This window comes from Belonocnema kinseyi, chromosome 5, assembly GCF_010883055.1.
Source record: "Belonocnema kinseyi isolate 2016_QV_RU_SX_M_011 chromosome 5, B_treatae_v1, whole genome shotgun sequence".
Lineage (NCBI taxonomy): Eukaryota > Metazoa > Arthropoda > Insecta > Hymenoptera > Cynipidae > Belonocnema > Belonocnema kinseyi.
Window position 1 is genome coordinate 115,716,154 of NC_046661.1, and position 11,371 is coordinate 115,727,524.

An 11,371-nucleotide genomic window follows, 5' to 3' on the forward strand; every position below is an offset into this window, starting at 1 on the left:
TCACTATCAAGTTTTGAAGTTTTAATATCTTTCAAAAGGTAAACTTTATCTTCCACTTCGTAGTTTTGAATGTTTAACTTTTGATCGAAATATCTTTTGGATGTTTCTTTCGCTAAAAGTAGTCTTTTTTTTGCCTGGCTTTGAGTTTCAACTAGTTTTTCTTGTAGCCTTTGTAAAAATAAATTGTAAGTTAATGGAACCTTTTCGTGAGCAAATTCTGTGGGAATTCTAGCTTTTTTACCAAAGATCAATTCATGTGGTGTAAACCCTGTTCCCTCGTGTTTTGAGGTGTCAATACTTGACTTATAAAATTACTACCCTGATCGGTATGAATTATTTCTGGGCATCCAAATCGTTAAAAAAATTGTTCGGCAAGGGCTGTAGCTATAGTTGTTGATTCGGTATTTTTTAAAGGTATTGCGTCCGAATATTTTGTGAGATTATCCTGAAAAGTAAATACGTATTTGTTTCCTAGTTCGGTTTCAGGTAAAGGACCTACAATATCTATCTGAATATTTTCGAAAGCTTTTGAAGGCGTGTCAGTGATTTTCATTGGCAATTTTGTTTTTATTCTAACAGTTTTATTAACCTTACATATCTCACAGTTTCTTAAAAATTCTCTAATTTGTCCTCCTTTACTGGATGAATGAAATTCGGTAATTATCTTTTTCCAGTCAGTTTTAGATGAAATCTCTATTTCGCCATAACAAACGTTAATTTTATAATCCCCTTTACCAAATGTGTCTCGTAATTTATCCTCAATAACTTTCCAAGAAACCTGATTTAAACCATTACCAACTCGTGCGATGCTAACGGATTGAATATTTAGTTCATCCATTGCATATTTAAGGCCTGTAATTGCATCAGAAATGTACTGAACAAGTGGTTTGGAATCGAAAGATTCCTTGATTATGAGAAAGAAGACACAGTATTCGCCATATTTGTGAACAATAAAATTTCCTACTTCACGATTTTCAAGATTTTCCAGTTTCAAATCATTGTAATTTATTCTGTTTTCATTCAAAAGTTCGCGGCTAATCTCTGTAGTTAACTTACAATCTGCCAGAATGAATAAAATAAGATTATCATCACGCATGTATAGTTTATCTTTAAAAATTCTTATGCAGGTAAATTCAGAATTTAGATCAGGTAAGTCACTACTATTTTGCATAGATTCTACGAGATTATCTTTGGCATTTTGATCTATTGGAAAGCATTTTCCACGAGAAACAATGACATTTGGATAGTGACATGCTCTAAAACATCCTCAAGCTTTCATATAAATTTTTAGAGGGAGGTTCCAAACTACCAGCGCTGACCCCAAAAGAGGATTCAGGATTCATCTTATGCTCGTGAAATGAAACGTCATTGTTGGTGTGGTTTACTGAATGTGAGGATGAATGACCAGCTCGAGAGTTCTCATAATCATAACTATCATAGTGAAGGTTCTTATCGTGACCGACTGTCTCAGGGTCATCCGCCGGTGCGGTGCAACCTACAACACCCGCCGACGTACCTGTGGCAGCCAATTCGGTCAGTTCACAATCATAATCAATGCAATGAGGGTTCTTATCGCGACCAACTGTCTCAGGGTTAGCCGCCGGTACGGTGCAACCCACAACACCCACCGACGTACCCGAGGCAGCCAATTCGGTCGTCCCCCAGTCGCCGAAATCAACAGCCTTAACATAAACATTAATAGCTTATCCTCAGAGCTGGAAAATTCATCCCCTTCGTCAGCTGTGTCATATTCGTTATCTGAGTCGCTGATAAGCACGTTGCAGTGATAAGATTTGCCTATTGTTACGTCAGGTAATAAATTAGTTTCATAGTCTATTTCGGTGTTGTCATTATTTTGAAAATGTTGTCCTATAAATTCGTCAATTTCGTTCAATGCCGGAGTGAAATTCCGCATAGTTAATATCTTGTGAATCCCGGAAAATTCAGGATCTAAAGGATCGAGACTATCATTTAATATTTCGGGGGGTGTGTCATCGTTCACGTCAAATTTTGTCTCTTTTTCGTCATCAGGGTTTCTTGAAAGCGCGTCAGCATTAGTATTAGCTGTACCCTTTCTATAGATTACATTGTATTCGAAATCTCCTAATTTGAGACGCCAGCGAAGTAATTTGGAACCAGGATTTTTAATATTGTGGAGCCAAATCAGTGGGCGATGATCCGTTACAAGAGTAAATTTACGCCCATACACGTAGGGCCTGAATGTCTCTACACAATAAACGATGGCCAAAAGTTCTTTCTCTATTGTAGAATAATTTACTTCAGTGTCAGAAAGTGTACGCGAGGCATATGCAATAGGAAGATCTTTTCCAATGTATCCCTGACTAAGAACACACCCTATTCCATAGTTAGAAGCGTCTGAAGTGATAATAAACGGTTCGTTAAGTTTAGGATATTGAAGAATTGGAAAACTACAGAGTATATCTTTCAAAGTATCGAAAGCTTTTTGCTGTGCTTGAGTCCAATCAAAGCGGACCCCGCCCTTTAAAAGGTAAGATAACGGTTTTGCAATTGTTGAAAAATTGGAAATAAAACGACGGTAATATCCTGAAAGTCCGAGAAACTGTTTAATATTTTTTGCGTTTTTAGGTAGTGGAAATCTTCGAACAGCTTCTACCTTTTTAGGGTCGGGTTTAACCCCGTCACGACTAATAACATGGCCTAAAAATCCTACTTCTTTTCGAAGGAAGGAGCATTTTTCGGGCTGTAATGTTAAATTAGCATTTTCTAGACGTTGCAATAGAGTTCTGAGTTTTCGCGTGTGCTCCTCCAAAGAATTGGCATATATGACGATATCGTCCATATATACAAACAATTCTACCCCTTGAAGACCGACTAAAACCTTATCCATTAGTCTTTGAAATGTGGCCGGCGCATTTTTAAGGCCTAAAGGCAATCTATTAAAATGAAAATGACCTAAAGCAGTTGAAAACGCGGTTTTGTGTTTAGAATTGGGATCCATTTTCACCTGATGAAAACCAGATGCTAAGTCTAATATAGAAAAATATTTGGCGTTACCTAATTGGTCGAGAATGTGTGTAATGTTCGGGAGGGGATAAGCATCGGAAATGGTTTTTTCATTGAGTTGACGATAATTAATTACCATTCTCCATTTCTTGTTGCCCTTCTTATCGGGTTTTTTTGGAACAATCCACACAGGTGAATTGTCTGGGGAATCAGAATCTTCAGCCAAATTATCTCTCAATAAATCACCAGTTTGATTAAGCATTTCTTCATTATGAATTTCGGCAGATCGGTATTGCCTAACGAAAATCGGTGCTTCATCTACAGTACGGATAGCATGTTTTATTGCATTAGTAGCCCCAAGTACATCTCCCTTGATAAAGAATCGATAGGGATATTCAGAAAGTATATTTTCGGCAGATGAGGAGGGGAAAATTTTTCATTAGTTTCAAATTCCTGTAATTCCACGGATGGTAAAATTATCTCTATATCATGAAAGGTACTATTTATTGCAAAAACTTTAACAACAACATCTGCTGAATTTACCAAATTTTCTCCAATGAAAACTCCAGTTCCTGCATCAATTTTCGTTAAATAACCTTCTTTTATTTCAGGATTAGTGACTCTAAGTGTAATTAATTTTCGTGTAACAGCTCCACGTGTTTTTAACATACCGTGACCAATTCCGATTAAGAAATAAATTTGAGATTTATTTTTGCGCAATTTACCTTTTATACATGTTTCTTTTAAAAGATTCAATTCGCAACCTGAGGACAGTTTCGAGAATAATGACCACGTTCCCCGCATGTATAACAATCGATACTCGAGGCACGCGAATCATAATCGCTTTTCTGCCTTTGAGAACTGCGTGGTCTCTTTTCTTCCTGAATATGATTTACCGCTTTATTTTTTTCATTGTGAAATTTTTCATATCTAGATTCACGAGCGGAAACATGTGTGTCAGAATTCGCTGCGCTCTTATTATTTCCAGAAATCCCGAAAAGTTTATTTCGGTGATTTAAATCGCGTTCCGCTTCTATTGCTATATTGATCGCGTCTTGAAGAGAGGATGGATTTCCCAATTTTACCCTACTCTCTCATTCGCCCTGTAGACCTAATCTAAAGCAAGAAGCAACTCTTAAATCAAATTCTCGAATTTTGATATGAGGAATATCTGGAGGGGATTGTTCCTCAGTAATTTCTTTGATTTTATAGAATAAATCCATCGCTCTAGCAGTGTAGGCAAGGATTGATTCCCCCGAATTTTGTTTTAACTGCGATACCTCGGATTGAATTTGGAATAATGTCTTAGGAGTTCCAAAAGCTTTTTCTAAAATAGCTACGAGTTCTTCTAGAGAATCAAACTGTCTATTTTGTAAATATATATTAGCTTCTCCTTTAATTTTAGGTTTTAATAACTTTACGACTATCGACCTGAGATTAGGAACTATGTTTTGAAAAGCAGACCTACATTCTCATGCAAAAGTTTGAATAGAAATATTTTTACCTTTAAACTCTGGAATTACATCAATTAGAACTTTTAGGGCTGTTACATCACTGCCTCTCACTTTACTACCTGGAAAGTTACTTTCTGGAAAGCTTAAAGATTTGCAACGTTCATTATCTCTCGAGGTTTCTTGCAAGTATCGTTCCATCCGACGCATTTCTCTAAACCTTTCGAAATCTTCACTTTCTTTCATTAGAGAGTACGTTGCTGGGGCATTATAATGTTGATAATTTCTAACGAACAAATTAGAAGGACCTACATTCTCAGATCGCATGGAAGAACTTTGCCTGTCATTATTCGCATTTTCCGCACCTAAACCTGATTGCAAACCACTTGGTTCAGGCAATTCTATATTATTTGCATGTTCAGCATCTATTACTGATCGTAAACTATTTGATAAGGACAAATCAAGAGCATTTACTTCGGCATTGTTATCTTGTGCGCCCTGATCTTGATGATCTGCCTGCTGCTCATTATTGGCATCATACATTTTAAATAATTTAAATGGATTTAAATTGATATACTTGTCAAAGCTGACATTGACGTTTCACACTTCACGAATCACAAAACTACTTCGGAAATGGCCATTTAAATTTTCACTCCACGCACTGAATTTACACAAAATCCCCTCTTCTTCCTTTGATGACCCAACTAGGCTGCACAGTGCAGAACTCGACGATGACTGTAGAGTAATGGACCGCTATTCCCACGATGAACCAGAAAAGTGAACCTCTGCTCCCACGAGGATCCAGAAGGTGAACCGCTGCTACCACGATGACCCAGGGAATTTGAACTGCTGCTTCGATAATCATGAATCAAACTGAATTGTATACTGGCAATTTCGTCAACAATTTAGGGAAAGTATGAGCATATTCAATTCGTTCAGTTCGCACGACTTCAATGATAAATTTAAATCTTTATATAAGAAATCTCTCACTTTTCACTGTGACACACGATTATTCCGGCTTCATATGATTGAAAGTTTATAATTAATAGTTAACAGCTTCACAGGATAATAGTTAATAGTTCTCGTAGGTTTTACGCGGCATGACCACGAAATTTTACATGTTAAACATTTCGAATTTAATCCGGTCAATCCTATCCCGAACGGGCCCCCAATTGTAACAAGCTGAAATCCACCTTCTGCTGGCTCGTTGTCTGATTGGTGGGTTCAGTATGGATTGTGAACCATTTATATGGAACCGGGAAATATTTAATTTGATAAAAATAAATCATGAAACATTTAATTGCAGTAATAAAATTCATATATGTATTTTTCAATCAAGTTAGGCTACGTCCGGATTAACAAAATGCAAAAGATTTAAAGGATATTAACCCCGAGTCAAGTCGACGAGTACCTACTCCGAGGGAATCAAGAGTTTTTCTGTTCTCGTTCTCTCGTTCGCCGTGTCACGATCTTTTTAAAACTCCCTCTTCGCTCGCACTACTCTTTTCCCTTTTTCACTCACACATGCATCTTTTTACTCTTTCACCCAATCATAGCACATCATTAACATACATAAACACGCGTCATTCCCACTCTTTTTAATGATTTACAAATCGAACCCCTCTAGTTCTCTATGGTTGTGCCGTGTTTGAACTCACCATCTCAATATCAATTCTGAGAAACCCAAGATGAAAATATGTCGCCCAAGAAGCCGCTATCGCTAGTTAAATTAAACATACGCAAATTTTTGGCGCCAACTAATATCTTTGTTGGTTCGTTCTTTGATCGCTAGCATTTGATTTCTTTTATTCGATACCTTAGTATAAACCTAACATCCGGACTTCGCCTTATCTTAAGACTAAACATGATTAATACTGACATAATATAATTATTTCTTAACTTATGCGTCGTAAATCGTACACAAAAATTCTAGAACTTTTGCTGGTCTAATTTCCTGCGATCTGAGATAATTATTATTAATTCCTAATTTTTTTATGTATTTTTCAAATTTGTATATTTCCTTTTTCCCGCGATTTTCTCTTGCCATCTAGTGAAGAAAGAGCAAGCCTATAGTCGCTCGTAACACGATCCTCACCGAGACAATATCTTTGCCGAGACCGAGTCCGTTAGAATCGAGTGCAAAAGTACTCGATCCTTCGATCTTCGATTCTTCACAAGTCGATGAATCAATCGGTGTATCGATACTTTTCTCGATGGGGTCGAACGTCCATCCGCTATATATTTTGTATGTGTGAGACTGTGAGTGACTTGTTTTGTAATTAAAGCAGAGGCGACATGCACGTGTAAACAATGGTCAGTTGCAAATGTAATAGTTTAATAGCGAAAAAAAATTACGTGACCATTTTTTGGGTAACATTATCTTAATAACCTAAAAATTTATAGAAAAATATTACTGCGCGCGCCTCATTCCCCTGTCCCTATACGCACTTATTTGTCCGTGCGCAGTTCCTTCACCTCCCACCACGGTTCCTGTGGGCTATACGTTGACGCCCGCGAGAGGGGTTGACCTATTAAAAAAAAGAGGCCCAACGAGCGGGAAGTTTAAACTGCGTATTTTAATATGACGTCATGGGAATGCAGATAACTTTCTTAAGAAAATATTTAAAATGTAAAAGTAACTCTAAAATGTCATAATAGTAAAATTCTTCAAATGTAGAATGTATTTTCTCAGTCATATTCCATTCTTTTGTCGATTGATAACCTTTCAGTGTCCCGAAATACAATTAACTGTCCGAAATTTGAAATGAGAGTACCCGATCTGACATACTAACCTCAAATTTTGGATATTTTATTTCGCGACAGTGAAAGATCTTTAATCGAAAAAGAGTGGAACATGACTGAGAAAATAATTCTACACTTGAGAAATACTACTATTCAGGCCTTTATAACCTACCGTAGCGTTTAGAAATTTTCCTCCAAAAAGTCGTGTGCAGTTGCAGTCACGAAGGAATAATGAGACCCAACTGCCAGTGGGAAGCCTGTTTGATAGTGTTAGAAAAAATGGTATTCTTCATTACAACTTACGGTCTCAAAAATCATAATGTACTACAATTTCAAGATTTCATGATCAAACAATTTCATTATTCTCTACATACTTACCACGTTTATAATGCACTCTTTTAACTTTACGAATCTTAACGCTGAAGTCCTTCACTTAACCAAATCAATAGACACTTTAATAATTTAAATAAATATAACTTGCAATTGAAAAAATGTTTCCACCTGCATCAAAACAAACGAGCATAACCTCTCTAACTTACGTCAATTTGACAAACTTTCTCACGAAATTTTAAGATCTTCCTGTAATGTGCCTACCACTTACGGTAATGTTTCTATTGCCAAGTGGCGAAACGGAGTTAGATCTCATTATTCCTTCGTAGTTGCAGTGCAGAGACATGTAGGTACCAAAAATCATGTAACCTTTCTGGCGGCTGACATTTACACCTATCGTAGCATGATACATTTGAAAATTCCGATCTTCATAAGTTACTTGTAATTTTAGATTATTTTATCCAAAAAAGGTGTCTGAATTCCTATGTAAAAGATAGTATGCGTATATGAACAGTTGTCAACAACTGTGCTAACCTTCCTGACACATGCACCCATACGTCCATGACCGTGATGTCATGCTGCAATACTCAATATGCCGTGAAATATTTAAGTCGATTTTTCGTACTATTATGTTAATTTTTAGTTGACAAATTGTATTATTTTAACGAAATGAAAAATCAATCATGGTAATCAATCGCATGGTAACGGACCGCGACTGCTTCACCTGCGCATGTGCCGAAAAACATTATTATTTACAGAACATTTTTATTGATTCAATCTAGATCCGCGCTTTTTGACCCATGCACAGTTGTCAAATGTGCTTACAGTAGGCGTAACGATACTAGGGTACTATATTAGGCAGGAATATGCAACCGCCATTCTGGTTCCTGGACAGTTCGCGGGCAACAGTGCGAGAAGCATGTCGTATAGTTTAATTAAAATTAAGTTTAGACTATAAGAAAAATGGTCTGCTGCAGTGCTTCGTTTTGTAAAAATAGAAGCGAGGATGGATTTAGGCTTTACTGTTTGCTACTAGGGCGAAGAGAAAGACTGTCAATGTGGACCATAAACTGTAGACGCGACAAATTGAAACCGAATTTAAATTCAAGATTACGCGAAGTTATTATTAATAATATTACTTTTACATGCAATTAAATTGCCTATGAGCATTTTTTTGATATATTAGAGCGAAATGAGATCCAGAAGAAAGTAAGGTTAGGAACCCGTTTTTCTACAGAACGAAGACATTAAGCCACGCCAATAAAAAGGACGTATGATGTGAAATATAAATAGCTATGATAATAAACTCTTGAAAAAGTATTGTATTAATGTTTGACCTATAGTCTATTATTATTTTATTATTTATTAATATTTATTTAAAAAAGCATATGATTATTATTTTAGCGCACGCCTATTTATAAACTGAGTTAAATTTCGTTTGCCATCATAATTTTTGCAAGAGCTACTTTTCGGCAAATGTGCAGGTTAAAAAATCATATAGTCGAATTTAAATATTTCATATATTATATCACGTAATTTTATTTATAATTTATGTTTTGATAACAACGCTTCAGTATAATTCAAAAAAAAATCTATATCATGTAAGTGTATTTATATAATTCGATATCAATTTAGCGATTTTGAATTTGGCGCGGAACCAGAATGGCAGCTTGCATATTCCCATCTAATATAATACCTTATCGATACAAGGCCGAGTAAGCCAATGAACGTTCCTGGACACAAATATCCTGACGATTCGCGGTAGAGGTTGGGGCCCCTCCAGAGGTGTACATTCGTAAACGTACACGTTATTACGTTTTACGGCGGGGGATATAGGTGGCAGTTACTGTAATATATTTTCATCTGATAAATACAGTGTGTACTTATGTTTGCTCGTCCTTTGAGAGTCCTTCAAACTTTAATTTAAGAACTTCAACCTAAGAGAAAATATTTTTATTTATATTCAATTGAAAGCAAAAAACACAAGAACACGACCAAAAAAGTTTGTTTATTAATACGGAAATATGAAAACAATTGCTTTGTTTAAAATAATAATACTTAAGTAAACATTGGTTAAACATAAATTCAAATTTTTATGTAAACAATATACAGTGGGTGCCAAAAGTATTCGTCCACCTCTTTTTTATGACTGAATAAATTCTCTTCATTTTAATTATACCAGAGCTAAAAAAATTTCTCTTTAAAAGGTTGATTGTTTTTGAAATTCTGTTTAAAATAAGCCCAGGGTGAATCTAATTTTTCTAGTTTTTAAGTAGATATTGCAAAAATAGTGTAAATTTGAATGTTATCTTAAATTTTGAATAACTTCCGAGATAGTCCACATTTTTCAATGTTCTTGGGCTCATTTTGAACCTTTTTTTACCGTATCACAACAGCTTACGAGTATAAATTGTAAAAAATTTATTTTTAAATTGCAAGAACTTAAATTTGTAATGAAAGAGTTCGATAAATTTGGAAACATCCTATCTGTAGGCAAATCAGAATAAAAGTTAAATAAATATATATTTTGGGGAAATAACATAGATACTTCATGATTATATGTTTCATATATTTTACAAAAATATTTTTGTTACCAAAAATAATATTTCAATTTTTCCAACTTTTTTGTCACAACTTCAAGTTTCCTGCAATTCAAAAAGAAATTTTTAAAATTTATACTCATAAGCTGTTTTGATACGGTGAAAAAAGCTTCAAAATGAGCCCTAGAGCATTGAAAAATGTTGACTATTTCGGAAGTTATTGAAAATTTAAGAAAACATTGAAATTTACACTATTTTTGCAATATCTACTTAAAAACTTGACAAATTGGTTTCACCCTGGGCTTATTTTAAACAAAATTTCAAAAACAATCAACCTTTTAAAAAGACATTTTTTTAGCTCTAGTATAATTAACATTAAGAGAATTTATGCAGTCATAAAAAAAGAGGTAGACGAATACTTTAGGCACCCACTGTATATCAAAGTATACTTATTTTAAACAATAAAATTGTTTTTACATTCCCGTAATAATACATTATTTTTTGTCTTGTTTTAGCCTATCACTGCCCTGGATTTTAGTTTTATTTAGACTTAATTTCAGCAATACTGAAAGCTGATTTTTAAATTCAGATTAGGTCTTAATTTAAGTCCATATTCTGCTTTGCGATCGAAAAATATCCCATCAAAGAACTGAATTTCAGCCCACTCTTCGACTTGCAGTTCATTTTCAATATTTTTAACGGCTGAATTTCAGCCCTATAATCGTCTTATTTCTAGACTGTTATCCTACGCTGAATTTAATCGGACACGGTCTACTTTCGTTTACATCTGAAATCAAGACCGCTCCTAAGCTTAAAATCGGATTTTGTTTTTACTGTGTACAATTTGGGCAGTTTAAATAAAACATGAGGTCAAAGGTGTGTATAAAAGGTGTAGTCTAAGAAATTGGGCATGGGTACGGACGTTATTAGACAAAAGGGATAAATAAATAGAGCGATGTTAAGCCAAGTGTAAAAAAATGTGACTAAGGCAAAGGCAATGGACGCAGTTAATTTTATTTCTTGATGCAACAATGCCGAAAGATTGTGATAACTTAAAGGCTTAAAGAGATATTACTTATTCTTTTATGAATTCAGGTAAAAACTTCAGAAGGACGAGTAATGGACGAAATTGTTGAACTAGGGGCCACAGCTTGCACCAAATGGATCACCGTATCCAAAAGATTTACAGGTTTATTTTGGCCTCATCATTCTCTTCATCCTTGGAAAGGTCCTGCTTTTTCACCAAAGAAGTGTGCAAAACTAGGAAAACGGTTAAAGTAAGTTCTTCTTCAGTTATTTAAAGTGTGTCATTTTTAGAAGATA

The 11,371-nt window shown here is 35.1% G+C and overlaps 1 protein-coding gene across 1 annotated transcript in view; it reads left to right on the forward strand.

Moving 5' to 3' along the window:
• Window positions 1–11,371, forward strand: part of LOC117173507 (cytoplasmic dynein 2 heavy chain 1) — a 43,646-nt gene that overhangs the window by 13,898 nt on the left and 18,377 nt on the right. The window contains 1 exon segment of the mRNA XM_033362128.1: window positions 11,144–11,325. Within this exon segment, the coding sequence (XP_033218019.1) occupies window positions 11,144–11,325 (182 nt within the window).